General features: G+C 33.9%; 3 protein-coding genes across 3 annotated transcripts; 1 reads left to right on the top strand and 2 right to left on the bottom strand.

Annotated features, from left to right (window-relative positions):
• The first annotated feature begins 12,562 nt into the window (after nt 1-12,562).
• Nucleotides 12,563-15,459, top strand: LOC132752032 (snaclec alboaggregin-D subunit beta-like). The gene is made up of 5 exons (XM_060742295.1): nt 12,563-12,692; nt 13,114-13,255; nt 13,876-14,042; nt 14,818-14,979; nt 15,146-15,459. Exons 1-5 carry the CDS (start codon nt 12,656-12,658, stop codon nt 15,409-15,411), a joined length of 774 nt encoding a protein of 257 aa, XP_060598278.1. The 5' UTR covers nt 12,563-12,655; the 3' UTR covers nt 15,412-15,459.
• A 1,369-nt stretch (nt 15,460-16,828) lies between these two features.
• Nucleotides 16,829-19,168, bottom strand: LOC132752031 (uncharacterized). The gene is made up of 2 exons (XM_060742294.1): nt 18,430-19,168; nt 16,829-16,863 (listed from the first exon to the last, which is right to left on the bottom strand). Exons 1-2 carry the CDS (start codon nt 19,166-19,168, stop codon nt 16,829-16,831), a joined length of 774 nt encoding a protein of 257 aa, XP_060598277.1.
• Nucleotides 19,169-19,186: 18 nt separating this feature from the next.
• LOC132752023 (uncharacterized) lies at nt 19,187-20,568 on the bottom strand. Its single transcript, XM_060742278.1, has 3 exons — nt 20,560-20,568; nt 20,241-20,419; nt 19,187-19,916 (listed from the first exon to the last, which is right to left on the bottom strand). The coding sequence occupies exons 1-3, from the start codon at nt 20,566-20,568 to the stop codon at nt 19,187-19,189; spliced, it is 918 nt and encodes a 305-aa protein (XP_060598261.1).
• Nucleotides 20,569-21,752: the final 1,184 nt, after the last annotated feature.

Here is a 21,752-nt window from a genome sequence, read left to right as displayed (position 1 = left end):
CCGTACAATGGGCGGGACTATCAAGCTCTTGATATTTTGTTCCTCCTTGAGGCGGAGCCAGCAGTAAACGTTAGCATGTTATTGGAGATGTAGTTGATATCTTCGCTGCAATCAGGAAGAACAGAAACATCTCGATATTCTCTTTATTTTCAACAGCTAAGTCGGGCATTTCATTTTACGTAACTTTGAAATAATAAGACTTGTTCGTTATATTAATATCAAATTTTGTGAGGTTCTTTCACCTGTTTTTCTCAATTACTTTACCGATACATGTGTACATGACAAGTCATTGAATTATTCTATTATTATTCTAGGCGATGGACTGAAATGAATACATGACGCCCCGTCGTCACATAGGGAACACTGACGATGTAGTAAATGACTAGTTCCCGGCCGCTTGTCGGTAATATAAAGACAACCTCCTCAGACCATGTAGATGTGTAAGAGTTATCAAACATTCATGTTCCATAAACTTGAAGAGAACTTTAATTATATACTTTTTAATAAAAAAGTCATAGAAAAACCTGAATCAGAAACAAACAAGAGAGATACCAATATTATGATATAATACAAGTGAGGGGCCACTAGACAATCCTATATAATGCATTTTGTTTCACTTTTGTCTTGCCGGAAGACAGCTTTGGTTTTGGATAAGGATTTTTCCTGCCACTAAGTATTTAAGGAGGATTATACTGGTCAACTTTAGCTGTGTCACGCTAAACAAACAAATTATAACATTATTACATTGTCCCATTATATGTCTGGATTATCACCTTATTTTCTTCATAAATGTCATTTTCCAGTTGCATCATCATCACGCAAGGAGTCTAATTAAAACTAAACAAAAATTATATTTAGATAATTCAACACTTGTAAAATTGAAGAAATGCGAGGTTTTTATAAAATAAAATTATGACTTAAATGATATATTGAAACAAGTTGTTGTGCTGACTAACTAAGTCGACCACCATAAGAAATGAATGTAGAAATGTTGTAGAAAATAACACTTATGTCTGTATGATGCAATCCGCTAAAAATGTTACAACTTTACTTTACGTTTTATATTTAAATTATAAGAAGCATTACTTAATCAATGTCTGCAATCAAACGGTGCAAATTAAAATGTTTATATGAACTTATATGTTCAATTCATTATATCGTGTGAATATGGAAGCTGAGTAAACAAATGGACTTTTTGTAATGTTATATTTCGTTTGTTTAAATAAAACTATTTTATATAAAATTGATTTAAAATTTTCATACGTTTGAATGGCAAAATAAAAAATGAATTGGAATTTCATAACGTGCTGACTTTGAGATTTGATAGTTTGGCTTTTAATCGCCTTTATCACAAATCATCTGATGTCGTGATAAAATTAGAATTCGATATTTTCACGCGATCCATATCGAGACTAGAGCACGTGACGGTTATCGTAAATTACCGCCGTTACATTTGATTTATTACAGATTTAAAAATTTTACCACCAATTTATGGTGCTGATTTCTTGTAGTTTGGCAGGAATGATGGGCAGAAATATTGACTCTGCTCCTGATAGCCTTGATAGGGAATTTGTAAACCCAGCGTCCCTGTCATGTTGACACGTCGACCGTTGAGAAGTCGGCCGTCAAAAACCTCAAATCTAACAATATAACTAAAGCTGATTAACGATGTTTATGCGGTTATACACTGTGTTAAAGTTTTATTTTACAAACCGTTATAATAACAATCATCATTATATAAAAATAATAATATAAAACAGTAGTCAAGTTTTGTTTTCCGTTTTTCCAAAGAGATTTTAACTTTTAATATAATGTAACTATGGTGACACTATGCAAAGGCTCATAGGCCCAATAAATATACAAGTACTAGCGGTTGATAGTTAAATATGAATCGTTTGCACACAATGTTTTGCTTTTTGAGAAAAAGATGATCATTCGTAAAATGGGCATAAGTTTCCTGTCATTTAACATCTACTGACTGTTCAGTTACAATATTTTTTTTTATATTTTTGCGATTCTATATTTCCTTTTTAATGCTACAATAATGATAAAGGCAATTATTTTATTGTTTGATCAAGAAATACTGAGACGCTTGCATTTTGCATGTTTTATGTATTGTTTGCTAATCGTCTTGAGTTATAGCAGACTTACTAGAGATCCGTATGAAATACACAGAGACTGATAAACCATAACGAAACATGAGTAGTTGCCTGATAACAACAGATACTACCAGTATTGTTTTACAAGCACTGATAAACACAAATGAACTGTTAATTGATTTTATTGTATTTTGAAAGGTACTTAACAAAACCCTGAAAACGTCTGATAAAAGTTTTGCTTTTTTTTCTATCCCACTTAATTTTCCAAATGAATTTATTTCACATCTTAATAACAATGTTATACATGTATGAAGTTATAAAAATGTCATAACGATGTAAACTTTTTTGTATTTTAGAAAAACTGTCCGAGAATATTATCAAGGGTTAAGTTTTTGAAAGCTATTGTAATATAAAAAAACGTTGTTAATAAGTAAAATGAAGATTCGTGATCATACACATTGTTAAATTAAAGAAATGTTTGTTGTTGTTGTTTTTATTCCTGTACGACTGTCGTGAAGATAATTATATAAGATAATAATTCTACTGTAAATCACCAGGTCCTGAAATTCCCCTAACAAATAAACAGTTAGAATTGTTAACTACTACGTAAAGTTATCACGCGAAAAGATGACGTTTAAGGATTGTAAAATAACTACAAATAAAACACAAATCAATAATATCCAGCTAGTCTCCTACCATCAGTTCTTATTTTATGTTGTTTTCATTCCTTGATGCACTACGTCATTATTTAAAACATATTTCATGGAATAATTTATCTAATTTGTACAAGATAATAACGTTTGTTGTGAATTATTTCGAAGAAAACTGCGGACCACTTCATCAACGCCACGGAAATGCTTGGTGACATGATTAATGGCCGCAGTTGATTGGAACCTTTCCGTACAGTGTAAGGAGTACTTGATTATCACTACAATAACACAGAACATATGTGACCCAGAAGTTACCAACGTATCATCTTTACTCACCATATAATTGCAAATCTTTTCTATTCGATGCGAATGGTTTTGTAGAAATACTATCAGGAAAGAACGAACAGAGACAGACTTAATAATATTATGTACTTCTCATTAAAGTTCATTATGATATCATAAAGTAAAACCATTTTTTAATCATACCAGAATTAAAAAATGAATAAACAAATATGATGATAGGGTAAAATGTGCTTTGAATTTAAGTGTTATTTTTAAGCGAATAAACTGTTTCAGTACTAGCAAAATTGTCATTTCTACATTATTATTATTATTATTATTATTATTATTATTATTATTATTATTATTATTATTATTATTATTATGAACAACACGAATCCTGAAAATTGCGCATTTGACTATTTGAAGCTTTGAAAAAGATTTTTACAAGAATATGCAAAAAAACTTTCTAACTAAGGAGATAAAAAAATGAGAGAAATAGTGTGCGCATAAATAAAACTTTATCCTTATTATTTAAGATATAATATAAAAGCATACAACTTATCAAACTGTGGCATTGAACGAAGAACGGGCTCCCAGAAGATTCGGCATAAAAAGACGTCCCCGATGTGACTACCGTAGTGAACCGACAATGATGCGATTATCTCGGACATATGGTTATTCCGGCGCCGAGTATAAACAGACTTAAAAACCCACTGTGGGAAGCCGGTGGCTTTATAGATAAACGGTAGATAAACATGAAATAATTCTATAAAATTTATAAACGGTAAAATTCCACAATCTTATAACCGATTCGCGACAGACTTTTAACATAAATTGTCTCTGATAATTAACACAAATAGATATTGTACCTAAACAGAATAAAATGTTTGGAAAAGAATATTTTGCTGCCATGTTAAGCAATCGCAACTTTTCGGCCCTTTCCGCCATTCTTCGAACACAAAGAATACACAGAACTCATACGGTATTTCGGTCTACACTTAATCTGTTAACAAATATGGTAATTTAATGCTTGCATTTGAATACTTTATTTACATCAATATCTCGAGTAAAAGTGCACCTAAATTAAGTAAATTTACAGATATAAAAGTAAACACCACATTATCTATATACTTATTATAACCAAAAGTACAAATTATACACCTGACATTTATTCGGATTTGGTTACAATTGTACATCAGTGAGCATTTTTAAATTGATTATGATTGACAGACACGTGTTCGATCATAATTTTACCGAAATATACTTAATTTTCCTTTGGACGTCAAATATACCCTCAAGTTTTGTTTACATCTGAAACCACGTGGTAGAACTACTTTCAATCCGTATTAAGTCCGAGGTTATTATGAATTATAGCCGAGATGTTCCGATTGTTAAGATAAGTTTAAACCGTTAGTAATGATTTTGTGCATGCACCTTCCGTTTTAAGTAAATATACAAACATATTTCTTTCATACAGGTATTTTGAGAGTATTGCTTATCAAAATTCGAAAAACAATGGAAATTTTTTTTTCATTCTATCGAAAGTGCAAAAAATGAGTTAAATGATGTTGTAAAAATGGATTTATGACATGTGAGATGCTTATCACCTGATGAAAAAACTGTTGAGTTTAAAATCATTTCTGATAAAGGTAGCAAAATGTAAACAAAGTGGTATTTTGACTTCCATTCAAAACACTAATTAACTATAACTATATACTTATTACCAAAGCGCAAAGATGGTTCAGAAATATGACCAATGAGTAACTTTTTGGAAACTGTAAAAGGACATCAAAAATAAAATAGATTTTGAAAAATAGTGATAGCATTTTTAGGCTGAATGGGCCTTTATGTGTGTGCCTCCCCACCAGCGGATAGTTGTCCCGCCCTACTTCTGTCTAGTGTCTAGGCACAGTAATACATGTATAATTTATGGACTTGGTAAAAAGTCAAACGTCTGATTAAAAAAAGCGCCTGCATAATGGCTTCGGAGATCTTTGTATCAAATCAAACGTCTGCTTTAAAGTTTTGGAGATTTGTGATGAACCTCTCTTCAAAATTTCGGAGAACTTGATGAAAGATGAAATAAAGCATCTGATGGCAAGCTTTGGGGGTCTGTGACGAAATATTAAAACCGAACTTTGGTTGGTGTTGGTCGCTGGGACATATGAAAACCTATCGACACGCCTAAGTAAAAAATACCCTGTGAAAATAGCATGTAGTAATAAATACCAGAACACCTGCGAGTTTATTTACTTTGGGTCGATGAGGCGTTTGTACGGAATCTCTTGGAATAACGTACTTCAATGTTCCTTTTTTGTAAGAGTTGGGCTCAACAATTTAATCAAATATTTACCTTGATAATAGGTTTTCGATCGTGATTGTATGAAAAGGTCTTACAGCCGCTATTTGAAACAGCTTTTCATGCCAACATAGATCCGGTTGAAAGGAAACGTAACCGATACTAATACCCGTCATCAATATCACGGAAAAGTTTCCGTCTTTATTCAATTTTCATATTTGTTCATATATACAAAATATAACGACCATATTTTCAGAACAAATAAAGGATGAAATATTGTAAAATAATAATATGTTACAGTTATTAGACATATATGTTACCTTCTTAACACGAACTGCGAGTTATCACGTTAGCACCAAGAGAAGCTTGACGCACGGACGTCTTAGTAGATTGCAAAACATGGTCTGATCTTTTTGTCTAACCCACACGCAAGCACATTTAATTAATTAAAGTGTCACTATTTAAAGAGTGATTAAAAATAAAAGTAATTTGCTTGTTAATTTTAACACCATTTTCCCTTCTCAGTCAACATGTTACATTTCTAAACCAATGTGATCGCCCACGTTTGACAGGTGTATAAATAACTCCACCCTAGTGTTATATCGCGGATAAATATCACCACCCTACTTTTATGGTGGATTCTTAGAAATAAAAGCCGAATGTCTGACAAGCAACTGTAATCTAACAGCAGACGATAATATCGGCACAAAGACACTCTTCATCCTGAACCATTTTCTTATCTTATAAAAATAGTAAAACTTCCCGTAACATGCTACAGTATACGGCGACTACTTGTAAATGTTCAAGATATACTCAGTGTGTAAAATTAATTATATTTACATGACAGATTTCTAGACGTTTATTGGTGGAAAGTAATGTAAATAGACAAATGGACATAATGGTGTATAGTAATAATTAGATTTTAGAATATATCCCATTCATATACCTAATCTAAATTCAATTTATTTCACTTTTTAGGTAGTTACCGAAGCTTAAAGAGAACAAATAAAATATACTAAAGAATTACACGCAATGAACTCATCACAAGTCATAATTATGGCGACTTTCCCGTACCGTGAATCTGGCCACGTCCATGTGAACACGTAACACCGGCTTTTCTACCGCAAAATTATAGTGCCTATAGACCAGAAAACCAGGCAAGTATGAGCATCAACCTAATATAAATCTAGCTTAATATTTACTTTCCTCACATTGCTGGGGTAAAACTTATGAACACAGAAGTGAGGGTCCGGAAAAGGTAAAAGAAAAAAGTTTGAGACATTTTTGTATAAAACAGCTTCAATATGAGAACTGATCTTGCCTAATATCGGAAGCCCTATTGTATACTCGTTTAAGTGTATTGTTTTTACAACAGTATCAAATATTTTAGAGATATGATATGATAAAGTAAATAAACCACGGAGCATATAAAGTATCTTAAATACAGCCTTAAGACTGTAACGCTTTCGTTATCGTGCGTAACCGTATTATTAAAAACTTGGTTTGATATGATAATTAATGGCATCCTTCCGGAATGCACGTGTTTCTTGTCATTGGTATTCCGCAAACAGCGGTGAAACAATCATTAGAAACTCGAAATACTTCAACGACTTGGGGAAACTGTTCATTGAAAAGTATTTAGTTTCAGATATAGAAACAATTTAAACGGCAGGGTGCCGATATCGTGGTCTCTAGCCAAAGACCTTTATGGTCGTCTGGATACGATCGCATGGCAGTCACGTGGCGCTAAAGGAGGCGCAGGAGGAAGTGATACTTTCCGACTATTGCATTATTATCTTTCCGGGGTTAAATACTATATTTGTCATTTTTGACAGTTTGGTATGAAATAAGGCAATGTTATCATTTAGCGAATTTCGTTCTGAAGTTGTGAGATGTGAGCGTTTATAGATCGATCACTCTGTATTGTTTGTAGATTGATCACTCGTATATTGTTTGTAGATTGATAACTCGTGTATTGTTTGTAGATTGATTACTCGTATATTGTTTGTAGATTGATCACTGCATTGTTTGTAGATTGATTACTTTGATATTGTGTGTAGATTAATACTCTAATATTGTTTGTAGATTGATAACTCGTGTATTTTTTGTAGATTGATCACTCGGATATTGTTTGTAGATTGATAGCTTTGATATTGTTTGTACATTGATAACTCGTGTATTGTTTGTAGATTGATCACTCTGATAGTGTTTGTAGATTGATAACTTTCATATTGTTTGAAGATTAATATCTAATATTGTTTGTAGATTGATAACTCGTGTATTGTTTGTAGATTGGTTTGTAGATTAATACTCTGTATTGTTTGTAGATTGATAACTCGTATATTGTTTGTAGATTGATCACTCTGATAGTGTTTGTAGATTGATAACTTTCGTATTTTCTGAAGATTAATATCTAACATTGTTTATAGATTGATAACACGTGTATTGTTTGTAGATTGATCACTCTGATAGTGTTTGTAGATTGATCACTCATGTATTGTTTGTAGATTGATCACTCATATATTGTTTGTAGATTTATAAATCGTGTATTGTTTGTAGATTGATCACTTTGATATTGTTTGTAGATTGATAACTTTCATATTGTTTGTAGAATAATACTCTAATATTGTTTGTAGATTGATAACTCGTGTATTATTTGTAGATTGGTTTGTAGATTAATACTCTAATATTGTTTATAGTTTGATAACTCGTATATTGATTGTAGATTGATTACTCTGATATTTTTGTAGATTGATCACTCACAAGTCTAGTTGTTATTGTTGCCCATTATGCATAAAGATGTTTTTATTTTTATTTCTGAAAATGCTTTTTGTTTTTGGTGCACTTTTATAGTATCCAGGCCAATTATCTTAAGCATCTTTTTGCTGTTGCTTTTTTGGCAATAAGTATAGTTATAGCGAATCAGTATTTTGTATGGAAGTCAAAATACTACTTCAGTAACATTTTGCTACTTTCATGAAAACTTATTTCACATTTACAGCTACTTTCTTCAGGTAAAACACATCTTATATTCTCTAAAACCATTATTTAAATTTTATAAAAATTCATGTTTGCGCTTTCTAGAGAAGTAAAATTTAATTGTTTCTGAGGCATTATGTGCACTAGGAGTCCTGTGATGTAACCTTCTTCACCATTTCATGCAATTACTATGTCTACATCAACAAAGTATAGAACAGTGAATAAGCCTGGCTTGCTTCCGATAATATAGTTACCTATTCAAATTGCAAGGCCTATTGACTTAAGGTTCTTTCTTACACACTACCTCACAAAAAGTTGACTATTCTTAAGGGGATACTTTTTCAATTACATCAAATTCTCTTATTTGACCTTCCTGTATCTACAAAATTTAGGAACTTTTTAAGATTGTATATTAGGATTTAAAACAGTTAAGACAAAATATAATTGTTAACGAAGTAGAGAAAATGTTATAGTGCAATGTAACTTTACCCCACTTAATGAAAAATTATTTACAAACAATTGAATTGTACATTTATTGCAACACCTCAACGATATTTCGATATCATCTCGAATTTCACACGAATTGAAAATAGTTCTACCACGTGATGCTAAGTGCAATCTTTGTATAATGAATAAAGATGACATCTGCCGAAAAATAATTCTATTTTGGTAAAAGAATCACTGAAAAACATGTCTGAAAGCCAGAATCAATTTTAAAATGCACAATGACGGACAATTAAATCGGATTTCAGAATTATATCCAAATCCGAAATCTACTGTCTATGATTTTTGTTGATTTAGGTTGACTGTGGAATAAACTTAGTCAGCAACTTACTATACAAGTTTAGTAGCATAGGTAAATACCAAAATACTGTATTCGTTCAATGTATTCATTATTGAGGGCATTGTTTTGAACAAAGTTGAAAAACTTTGCTAATTTCATTTTATGATACTATGGCTTTTAACTGTTTGTTAGTGTTATCTTTATTTCGAACAGACGTTCATCATTTTCGATATGAATTTTAGATTCGGTTTCGAAATCTTTCCTCAATTACTATATCGTTTCCACGGTTATACTAAGGGTCATAGCGAAATAAAAGGTGGCATCTTTTGAGTTCCGTTGATTCATATTTATGTCGGCTCCAACAATAAAATAATAAAGGGTGACACGTGATCGAATTCAAGGAGGCTAAATAAATTTTTAAAACTTATTCTTTCCATACCAAATCCGCGCACACATGTTTCTGAGCAAGTGCGTGACAAAAAATGGAATATTCTCCGAAAAGTCTTTTCTTGCTTGAATTACCATGTCACATTTGAAAATCGCCACTTAAACGAACTCGACCACTTTATGTCTGCTGGTGTGGCCGAGTAGTTAAGGCGCCGAACTAGTGATCTAAGAATTACTGGACGCATGGGTTCAAATCCTATCAGAGGCAAGTCGTTGCTTACTTGAGCAAGTAACTTGACACTGATTGGTTCCAGTGACGGATTCGCGAGTGACTAAAATAAATTAGTACAAACTAAACTAACTCGACTACGTTAACGTTTATGAGGCAGCGCTGTCATGCGGCGTTACAATAATCTGCTGCGCACAATGATTTTATACATCATTTCATTTAGACTAGTTAAATTTACCGTCTAAAACAATGCTATGTGCGGTGAATTCATTGGCTATCTTACAATCATAATTGGAGAGGTTATCAGACCTCTCCACAGTATTGAGAATGATTGTTGGCGGCATCCATTTTTGCGTATCAAATTAGAACTTATGTGTCGCATTTTAAGCCTTAAATCATTAGAATCAGTCTACAAAAATTGTTATGCGCATGCTCCACTTCGAAATGCAACTTAAACGAAAAATTAGCATCGAAGTGAACAAATCGGTACAAGGAAAAAATCGGAAAATATCATTTACGTTACTGTAAAGTACGAGCAATGGTTCATTCCGTTATAATCCTTTAAACTGTATAGATCGATTATTGTCTTCTGAATTTACTATATCATGTTCCGAAAAATATTAATAACAGTAATTAGCTACAATATCACCATGCACTATTACATGACCGAGTGAACCGTGTACCGAAATTTTGCTGCTCCTTTTACTTTTGAACCGGCATGACTAAATAACGCAACGGAGACTTTTTGTCGCAAATGGCACACATTTTCCTCAAGCTTGATTTTCTTGAAATATTGTGGTTGGAGGCATTCAGCTTTTTACACTATTAATTCCAATCAAACATTAACATTAATATAAACATTTTTTTATGTAAATCTGGGACTTAAAATTGTTTGATTAACATACTTTATGTTCGTTTTTTGAAAATCTCTGTTGCAGAGGAAATGTTTCCATATACTTACCAAAACATTAATCGAAATGATTGATAACATAACATAAATTGTTCTCTTTGTAGAAAAATATCCCTGATGTGCAAAGAAAATGTCCATTTCTCCGGCATATAATCTTTCAAAACATAAAATACATAAATTGCAAAACAAACTTTCATTATGATACTATATTCAATATATAAAATAAATTCTATTTTCTTAACTAATTGTAATTTTTAAACATTTATTGTGCCTTTCACGCAAAAATGTCTCCACATATTTTCGAATCAAACAAATCTTCTACAGCTGCAAAAAGACCTCTCGCTTGCTTCTTTTTAAAGAAGCAAACTTGTTATCTCACGCTACATTTCACGTAATCTAGATGGTGACTAACCAGCTTGAATGGTAGATGAAGGCCTTGGGACCTTTCCGTGCATTATTTCAGGCACACATGGATATTTTTCTCGAGTAGAAACACCGAACTTCTATAAGCTAGCCGGATTGTTTTCTGTCGGAACTTACAGCGTTAATTGAAGTCGGTCGCCGAAACCAGTCGGCGACGGAGGCCCTGTAACACCGCAAAACGTCCGTACCGCAAAACGTACGCGTATGGACGTTTTGCGTCGCATATCGTACACATGTGGACGTTTTGCGGTGCATATCGTACTTGGTATGTTTTGCGGCGAGAGTGTGTCTTTGCGTCGCATATCGTCCATATTTTCTGTATTAAAATATATTCATTATAAACGTTACTTTTATTGGCTCTGTCACTTTCATATTGTTTCAGGTAAATATATGACGCAATAAACATAAAAGTGCAATATCCTATCTAATTCTGACTTTTTTTATTAAAAGAAATAATATGCTTAAGCCGAGGATGTTTATCGAATAGAATTTTTATGGAATGGAACCAAGCAGCAGCAGCAGAGATACAAAAATGATGATATTGAAACTTTCCTCCTTGATTAAAGTACCCCGTTATATTTTCCACTACTTTTTCAATTCCCTCTAAAAATATTAAATTGACCTGCATTTAATAGGTCTTAAGACCTCATCACTCTTAACTATATATCTCAATGAATTTAGCTTTTAGCATAATTGATTATGTAACACTGATCATTCGTTCAGTTCAGTTCAGGTTCTTTTAGCAAATCGACATAATATCATGCCTTTGGCCAATTTAACAATTTCATTGTGAAGAATATGGCCAAGACATCATAAACATGTAAACATAATACAACGCTTGCAATAGAAAAATACAAAACGTACAAAAATTGTCAGGCAAATACAGTAAAGTGTATTGACAGACATAATGCAAAATAAGAAGCAAAAGAAGAGTATCGTTATCGACAAATATCAAAAAGAGCTAGATTCCCTACCGGAGAGCCCCTGGTCTAGCCAAACGTATGGTTAGTAGGGCCCTGTATACATTTTCGACATTAGAAGTTCTTTTTTTTCCAAATTTTTATTTACCAAAAACTATTGGCGGCTGTATGCCTCTCTGAAAGATACTTGTGTCCCTATGCCTCACCTCAAATGTTACTATGTACAGGATAACTTGCTTCCTTCATGTGTCCCCAAGTACAAAATAACTACAACCCCTCAAGTGTCCCTATGTACAGGACTACCTTCCTTCAAGTGTCGATATGTACAAGCTGAATTCCTTATTTTAAGTGTCCCTATGTGCAGCATATCTACCTCCCCTCAAGTGTCATTTTGTAGACGATATCTACCTTCCCTCAATCGTCACTCTGTGCTGGATATTCCCTCAAGTGTCCCAATGTGCAGGATTCCACCAAGTGTCAATCTGTAGAAGAGGACATCTTTGTTCTGGTGGGACTCGAACCCAAAACGGTAATTTATTTGTAATATCAACAACTTCTAAATTTAAAACTTCTTAATTATAATGATATGTATGCTTGTATTTAAATGTCAGGAGATAAGATTTTACACAGTGTACATGAATAAAGTACGGTATGACAGATACATAGTTGACCTATTGTTTTTCCTATCACAAAATGAAATTACTTTTAGTAATTTTTGTGCTACACACTGGTAAGCTTTATTGCTCAATATTGAATATAGATCTAACTTGATTTGTAATTCGAATTCTATTTCATAATATTGTTGTTTTGCAACAACAAGACGGATATACAGTATTTCAGTAGAACGAGGAAACATTTTTATTGTTGATTTTAAAGATTTTTAAATGTGTGTACAATATCTTTAATTAAAAAGAATCGCAAAAAATAAAATATATATAGTTATTTTTAACTTTATTGTGACACCATTACTTTTATCATCATAGCGGCGAGCTATTTAAAGCTACTTTTACTTCAATCACAGTTTTTTTTCTTATCAAAAATATCTTATAGGTAATAAATGTGATGACGTCAAAATAAAGTTAAAAAACAACAATTTTCTGTTGAAAAGTGGAAATAAAGAGTATATAACTTTGTAAATTGTTTGATTGTAGGGTTAGGGTTTCTATTGGACGATTTCAACCGCAACCTTTACAGATGTCCCCCTATTATACACCGATCAGCTAGACTCTTCACGTATGGCCAGTATTGTATAGAGTTTGTAGTCGGCAATCCAACGTATTGGAGTGATGCAAGGTTTCTAACCTCGTTCTTGATGTCCTTTTTGTCATTTATGATATTATGTTACTTGTTGAAACGTTTGAGGAATTTAAACATGTGCCTTCTATGAGCGATTATAATGTGCTAGATTAGGAGGACATCTTACATTACTGTAGAAGTAGTTACCTTATGTTGACAAGTGTTGTTATACTATAGTTAAGTAATTGTCAACTTTTGCACATATATACAACTACGATGGAGAACGAATGGCATACGAACCATTATGTTTGAGTAAAGCTCTTTGTTCTGTACTAATCTGATAATGACAATGACATAATTGAGTTCCTTCTACATATTCAGATACTGCATTTTGATGGATTTATGTAAATGTGATTATCATAATATTAAACAGATATCACATTAATGTCAAATACGTTTAGGTTCAGGGCTACTGCAGACAATTTAAAATTAATGTGGAAAGATTATATGTAGTTTTACTTACCATTGAACCTTAAATGAATATGATCGATTTGATATGATATACAACGGTCACATATTTCTTAAGGTGTATGTACCTGTATATTCAAGGTTATTAATGTAACCCACCACCATGAGTCAATTTAACAATTACTATAATCTGTTTTATATTACTTAAGGGACTACTGCCACCATCGGGGCGGTACTCTAGTGTCAATTCCCGATTCTGGTACCCAGAAGTTTCTGATGAAGGCTGTAGAATGGCAACAGTTTTCCCCGGATTCGAAGGGGCTGTGGATAGGACTCAATGACAGGTCCAATGAAAACCATTATGTCTGGGAAAACGGTCAGTTTATATTTCAATTCTTTAAGAATATAATAGGAGATGGGTCCATTATTTGTTCTACAGTACAGACAATATTTCAGTCATTTTCAAGAGAAATATTTGATCCCAATAGGTTAGGTTTCCCCTAACGATTGCCAGTTTGTCCTTGTAAGTACATAAAATACATATGTAAAAACACTAAAACAATGTCAGTACTTTTAAAGAGCAAGACATTTGAAATATTGACTTTAATGTGAAGTGTGCTGGAATAGCAAACATACTGTAAATTATATGTCAAATGATGCATCCCGATTAGAATATCTGTCCCGAAGTAACGGGGCTTTTCACATTTTATTTTCTTGAATATTCTTCCATATTTTTAATGGTTTACCTCAAAATATTTTTTGTTCATGGAAAATTAATGTCATTTAATACGTAACTATTTTGTTACAGTAGTGTATGAATTTACAGGCGAAATGAAGCCGTCTTAGACATGCAGTTTTATTCTAAAATGTACCGAAATGACGTCATTTTAAAGCACGTGACGCATCTGGCATCCCAATACCAGATGAAATTTCCAGCATGTGTTTAACTAACTGAGATGCAAAAATAATAGCTCTCAATGTTCCACTGACCTACCTCCTTACACCAATTTTACTGTATGTTAAATTATCCATTAAATTGTTTAGAATTTCGGGTATATGTTGTTTTCAGTCGACAAGCTCACATACAACGAGTCACCTCCTACTTCCAGCTTTTAGTTCGGTTTTATTTAATGTTCATACGTGTATTTCAGGTGATGGACTTCATGGATTTACGTATTGGGGTAAAGACGAACCGAGTAAATTGATTCATTTTGCTCAAGACTGCGTGGTATTACAGATCAAGGACGGTGGTCACTGGTGGGACGAACCGTGTGGACTCTGGCCCTTTACCTACAATTTTATATGTCAATATGGTAATTAATATTTATTTTATACCTGTACATACAAAAAGCGCAATGTTTTTCAGTTTTAGTAATTAGTTTTCATTTCTTATTTCATTGGTTTTAAATATTGTTAAAGCTCATATCTAAGTCATGAGTGTGCAAATTCACTGTAATATTTCTTGTCTTATCTATACAGACATGCTTCCAACAACTACCCATAAAACTACTCATACCACTAGTAATATAAAAACGACGACGGCTTCGACGCCAATGAAAACAACGACGACGACGGTAAGAGAAACAACATTGTCTACTACATCACCAACAACTAAAACAACAACACCAGTTATGATGACGACAACAGTGGCATGCCAGGATATAGATTGCCAGAAGTCATGTCCCGGCGGATATTCAGGCGTTTTCGTCGGCAATGACGGATGCATTTCATGTAGATGTATTTAATACATGGATGATACTGAAGTATAACAAAACAAAACAAAACAAAGCAAAAGTTAATTCTATTTTAAACCTTTTTATGAAGCGTAAGCAAAGTCCTTGAAAGAATGAAACATAACTTATGCCGTGTTCTCACCGCCGATCAGATCAACTCGATCAAGCACGATCAAGCGATCGGGTACCGGTCTAGGTCGGCCTGCATGCGTGATCGGGGTGGTCGGAGTGGTCTACCTTGGTCAGCATGGCTCGGGCTTCCTACCCGAATTTTTTTGACATGTCAAAAAAATTCGAGTAGCGATCGAGTAGATAAGCGGTCGAGAAGCGATCGTATAGTGATCAAATAGAAGACCTAGTTGATCGAGAATAAATCGTGTAACGATCTAGTTTGGTCAGGTATACATCTCTTACCCGATCTGTTCACGATCATCTTGACTTCTATTCACGACTCGATAACGATCATTACGATCTGGTCGGGTGGAAATCTGGCAACGATCGAGCAGAGGTCCAGGCCAGTTAGTCTAGTTGAGATCGTGTATGACTCGCGTATAGGTCTGGGTGTTCGAGAAGAAGTCGGGATGTTGGTGAGTTGTCGGGTCGACTTGAGGTCGTGTAGGAGTCATGAATGTGCATTTAATCCAGCTTGGTCGGGTATCATCGGGGAATTAATGTGATCGGGTCGATCGAGTTGATCTGATCGGCGGTGAGAACATAGCATTAGAGTACGTAATACAAAACCACCTTATTCGTGTTTGTTGCGCAGTTGGAAATTCTATTAAAGTTATGAAAAGCGTCTAATAGAATGTTAAGCATTTATAAGGACTCGATCACATTCTGATTATTATATTCTCTCAAGTGATTGTATTTTTGTCATATTCGTTGTTGTCCTTATTGTTTTAGCAACAAAAGAATATTCGATTAAATCTCTTTAACATTGAATTTTAGCGGTCGTTCGCAAATTTATTTAACGTCACTAGTCCATAAAAGATAATGTGTAAGTAAAGTAATAACACCGTTATTTATCAAACACTGCTTGTCTATTAGGAGTACGTAATATGTGTAAAATGTGAGAAGCAGAATTGAAAGCAACTGTGTATCGCAGACACGCGCTACTTCGAACAGTTAGCAATGGAAAGTAAAGCCGACAAAAAGGTAAATTGTTTCAGTGAGAAATTATTTTCATGGGTATTATTGTTATGGGTTGATCGTGCATGATAAAAGTGACGATAACGTTACGATAAGGCGGCGATAATTGGCGGGAGTGTGCGGAATTAGTCCGTACCCTAATGATGATTTACAGTTTTATTTTGTAAATAAATTCTCCGGCAATGAAAGGAGAATATAACGGTACATTTATATGCTGACCGTCTGCTTAAGCCACACTAATTGGCATCATAGAGTATTAAAGTTTCCAACTTGCCAGTCTCTAGGGTATAACTACAGCAAATCCACGCTGGAATCCTGTAGTTATATTTACAGTATGACAAATTTCCCCTCATCTTCAAACATTTTATTCAGTTCGTTTATTTTTTCTTTCATTTACTGATTCTGCCCCTCCGTCCGAACGTGGTATTTTAGTTATATATACATGGGCAAAAGTGAATTATGATGGTTTTTAGAAAATTCAGGCAGTAGATTTTTTATTAATAGTCACATAACCGCCTTTTATCTTGAAACAAAAAGTACAATGTATCTTTAAAAAAGGATAATCGGCCGAAGTTTTATAACCCACCAACCACATTAATTATGTAAAGTGTGAAAGTTTGGGGGTATGAAAATAAATGTTAACTCCACATACATGGAGAACAATTGATTTCATTTAAGTTTATTTGTACTTTCAATGTACTGAATGTCATTTTTCCATATATTCATGTACATGAGTAAACTTACAGCATCTTGGAATTTATTGGCGGTCTCGTTATTTTGGACAGAATTTATAACTCAGTATGTTCTTGTATAGAATAAACTAGTAAGTTATGTAAATTAATTTCACTAGAAAATGTAATGAGAAATTATTTTGTGGAAGGAAGTATGGGTAAACAGAACTTTACTTAAATATCTCAGCAAACGAAAATGTTAAAGAACTATCCTGTGCATTTTATTTTAAAACCATAATTTGCATTTTATTTCATAATCGCAAGTACTATCCTTTACATTTTTATAGAACTATCCTTACAATTTTGCTTCAGAATGACAAGAACTACTAATCTATCCTTTACATTTTATTTTAGAATAGCTATTGAGATTCCCAGATCTTAGTTTGTAATTTCTAAAATGAGAAATGAAAATTTTTATATTCAGTCCTTCTCTGTAAATTTTACAGGAAGTCAAACTGATTTTAGACGACCAGGTAAAAAAGTCTACATTAGCCTCAGAAATTAAAAAAAAAACTCTTACATTGAGACCGTTCGATGTCCTTTATCTTAGAGGGAAGTCTGGCGATCGGCAACAGTTTAAGATCATCAATGATTATCAATCTCTGATATCAAATAAGGCCTAGAAGTCTTGAAAATAGTAAAAAAGAATAGCGTAAATATTTCTACTTTTATCTTTTACGGCATCACGGCTAAAAAATCACCAAAGGTAGAAATTTGACCCATCGCTCAAAGTTACATAAACTGACGCTTCTTTTGGGGTAGTGTTGTGAAAAATAAAACATTTTTTCTATGCCGGTAAACGGGGACATAAAATTATTTTTTTTCTGAAGATGCCAAAACAAGGTTGACAACTTGCATAATTGTAATACGAGATTTAGTCGGTATATTCCAACACACCGTTTATTATTGTGTTTATAAAGATTCGTGATTTTATATGTTAACAATTAACACTGTCTACAACGCTTGGCAAAAACATCCAAGATGTCGGATAAAAAAAACAACAAGCTGTTGTTATTGAATTCATATTGAATTGCGCTTGCTATGTTTACTTTTCTGGTAATGAAAATAATTTGCAGGCCATCTTTAAATATATTAAATGTTATTCTATTCATATAAGGTGTAAACATTATCAACACTTTCAACATAATACCAGCCCCACCACTACCATCACTATCACCAACACCACTATCAACATCACCAGCGCCAGCACTATCATCACTATCACCAACACCACTATCAACATCACCAGCGCCAACACTATCATCACTATCACCAACACCACTATCAACACAACTAGCGCTACCACTACCATCATTACCACCACCACCACTATCAACATCACCAGCGCTACCACTACCATCACTATCACCACCACCACTATCAACATCACCAGCGCCAACACTATCATCACCATCACCACCACCACTTACAACATGACCAGCGCCACCACTACCATCATTATCACCTTCACCACTATCAACATCACCAGCGCCACCATTACCATCATTATCACCTTCACCACTAACAACATCACCAGCGCTACCACTTCCATCACTATCACCACCACCACTTACAACATGACCATGGCCACCATTACCATCATTATCACCTTCACCACTATACAACATCACCAGCGCTACCACTTCCATCATTATCACCACTACCACTAACAACATGACCAGCGCTACCACTACCATCATTATCACCACCACCATTATCAACATCACTAGCGCCACCACTATCTTCATTATCACATTCATCACTAATAACATGACCAGCGCTACCACTACCATCATTATCACCACCACCACTATCAACATCACTAGCGCCAACACTATCATCATTATCACCTTCACCACTATCAACATCACCAGCGCTACCACTTCCATCACTATCACCACCACCACTTACAACATGACCAGCGCCACCATTACCATCATTATCACCTTCCACCCACTATTAACATCACCAGCGCTACCACTTCCATCATTATCACCACTACCACTAACAACATGACTAGCGCTACCACTACCATCATTATCACCACCACCACTATCAACATCACTAGCGCCACCACTATCATCATTATCACCTTCACCACTTACAACATGACCAGCGCCACCACTACCATCACTATCACCAACACCACTAACAACATCACCAGCGCCACCACTATCATCACTATCACCACCACCACTATCAACATGACCAGCGCCACCACTACCATCACTATCACCACCACCACTATCAACATTACAAGCGCCACCACTACCATCATTATCATCACCACCACTATCAACATCACCAGCGCCACCACTACCATCATTATCACCACTACCACTAACAACATGACCAGCGCTACCACTACCATCATTATCACCACTACCACTAACAACATGACCAGCGCCACCACTACCATCATTATCATCACCACCACTATCAACATGACCAGCGCCACCACTATCATCACTATCACCACCACCACTATCAACATCATCAGCACTACCACTACCATCACTATCAGCACCACCACTATCAACATCACCAGCGCTACAACTACCATCATTATCATCACTATCACCACCACCACTATCAACATCACCAGCGCCACCACTATCATTATTATCACTTTCACCACTATCAAATTACAAGCGCCACCACTACCATCATTATCATCACTATCACCATCACAACTATCAACATTATCACCACCACCACTCCCATCATTATCAACACAACCACTATCATCACTATCACCACCACCACTATCAACATTCCCAGCGCCAACAATATCATCATTATCACCACCACCACTATCATCATCATCATCATCACCACTCCCATCATTATCATCACCACCACTATCAACATTACCAGCGTCACCGCTACCACCATTTCACCACCACTACCATCATAATTATCACCACCAATATCAACATTACTACCACCACTATCATTTACACCACCACTATCATCACCATTATTATCTTACTATCACCACCACCATAATCCTTACCTCCACTATCATAATACTGATGATCAATTTTATCATCATTAGAATCATCATTAGAATTATAATCTTCATCATTATTATTATCATCTTCATCATTATCACTCTCGATTTTGTTGAAATATTTTAACTTAAAATAAATGGGTGAAGTTAACCAGTTTTATATGTTTTAAGAAAAAAAAACACAATTGAACCATATATGATCTAGTTTTGCTTTCTTCCTTGATAGGACTACGTTGTACGTCCATTGGTAAATTAAACGAGACTTACCTGTAACATGAAGTTGGATTTAAATTCTCCGAGGCACAAAGTCACTGTGATGGACTCATGTGAAAGTATCCAGTAAGTCAAACTTGTACTTGTTCAGATTATTACCACATACATACGTATATATAATCGTATTTTTCAGCATTTCTTATGCGGTGGTCTTACTTAGGCTTTTAGATTTAAATCGTTTATAGTGAGCGTACTAAGTGTACTAAGCTTTGAAAGATGTATTAGAATATTCATGAATTGTAATTAAATAGGAATTATAGACTATCATTTCGAACGTACTATTTTACTCTTCTCCAAACGTACCCAGGCTCAATTTTTTACCATTCTAGCGACAATGATTTAATATTTATATATTAACTTTTGCTATTGTGTTTGATTACATATTAATGTTTTTATGTGCGGTTCATACATTTTATGCTTAATACAATTAAAGATATAATTTTCCATTGTTTATACTATAGACAAATAGCAAAGAGCATTATTTATGTCCATACAATAACCAATACTCGTACTGTCAAAGTATATAATATGTGTTTTAAAAACTTTTTTATAGACTTTAATAAAAAAAGTAATAACAATATATATAATAAAATGAATGAATGAATGAATGAATGAATGAATGAATGAATGAATGAATGAATGAATGAATGAATGAATGAATGAAATAACCGTTAGTATGCAGAAATTTTCCACGAAGTATTTGTATTCATGAATTTTCTTTAACTTAAAGGAAACATCAGGATATTAATTAAAGTTTTTTCATCACAATTGACAACATGATTTGCAAACGACACTGCGGTAACGATCAGTTTGTCCGATATCTCACTACAAAATGTCAATTTAAACTGATGGTGTTCAATCTACCAACATAATTTCTTCTGAATTGCAGACATAATTAAGGCAATTATTATTATTATTTCCTTGTTGTCCTAGCTCACGAACAGTTATTTAAAATGTATGTAAAACGAATGTGTAACCTTACGTCGGTGGGTTTTTTATTCAGGAGCTTACATGCTTGTATCAATATATCACTATTTGATATAAGAAGATTCAGAGTAATTTGACTTCAATTTACTGAATGGCTATCTTTTTATCTTTTACTGAAATGAATATATGTAAAAGTTATTATTAACCTAATCTGACCTTGTCTCCGATTCAACTTTATCCTAAATTTGAAGTTTCACTAT

The sequence above is a fragment of the Ruditapes philippinarum genome, unplaced genomic scaffold (assembly GCF_026571515.1).
Source record: "Ruditapes philippinarum isolate M1 unplaced genomic scaffold, ASM2657151v2 ctg1786_1_1_1_1, whole genome shotgun sequence".
Classification (NCBI taxonomy): Eukaryota; Metazoa; Mollusca; class Bivalvia; order Venerida; family Veneridae; genus Ruditapes; species Ruditapes philippinarum.
This window is presented reverse-complemented; position numbering and strand designations above follow the sequence as displayed.

What these genes read in the sequence shown, in the direction of transcription:
- LOC132752032 (XM_060742295.1), top strand. Translation starts at nt 12,656, where the DNA reads ATGAAATTACTTTTAGTAATTTTTGTGCTACACACTG. An exon ending in AATTTTTGTGCTACACACTG is followed by an intron (nt 12,693 to 13,113) that starts GTAAGCTTTATT and finishes GTTTGATTGTAG; the next exon opens with GGTTAGGGTTTCTATTGGAC. An exon ending in CCATTATGTCTGGGAAAACG is followed by an intron (nt 14,043 to 14,817) that starts GTCAGTTTATAT and finishes CGTGTATTTCAG; the next exon opens with GTGATGGACTTCATGGATTT.
- LOC132752031 (XM_060742294.1), bottom strand. Translation starts at nt 19,168, where the DNA reads ATGGAAGTGGTAGCGCTGGTGATGTTGATAGTGGTGAAGGTGATAATG. An exon ending in TGATGGTAGTGGTGGGGCTG is followed by an intron (nt 16,864 to 18,429) that starts GTATTATGTTGA and finishes ATATAACTACAG; the next exon opens with GATTCCAGCGTGGATTTGCT.
- LOC132752023 (XM_060742278.1), bottom strand. An exon ending in ATGGTGATGATAGTGGTGGT is followed by an intron (nt 19,917 to 20,240) that starts GTAAATGATAGT and finishes GTAATTTGATAG; the next exon opens with TGGTGAAAGTGATAATAATG.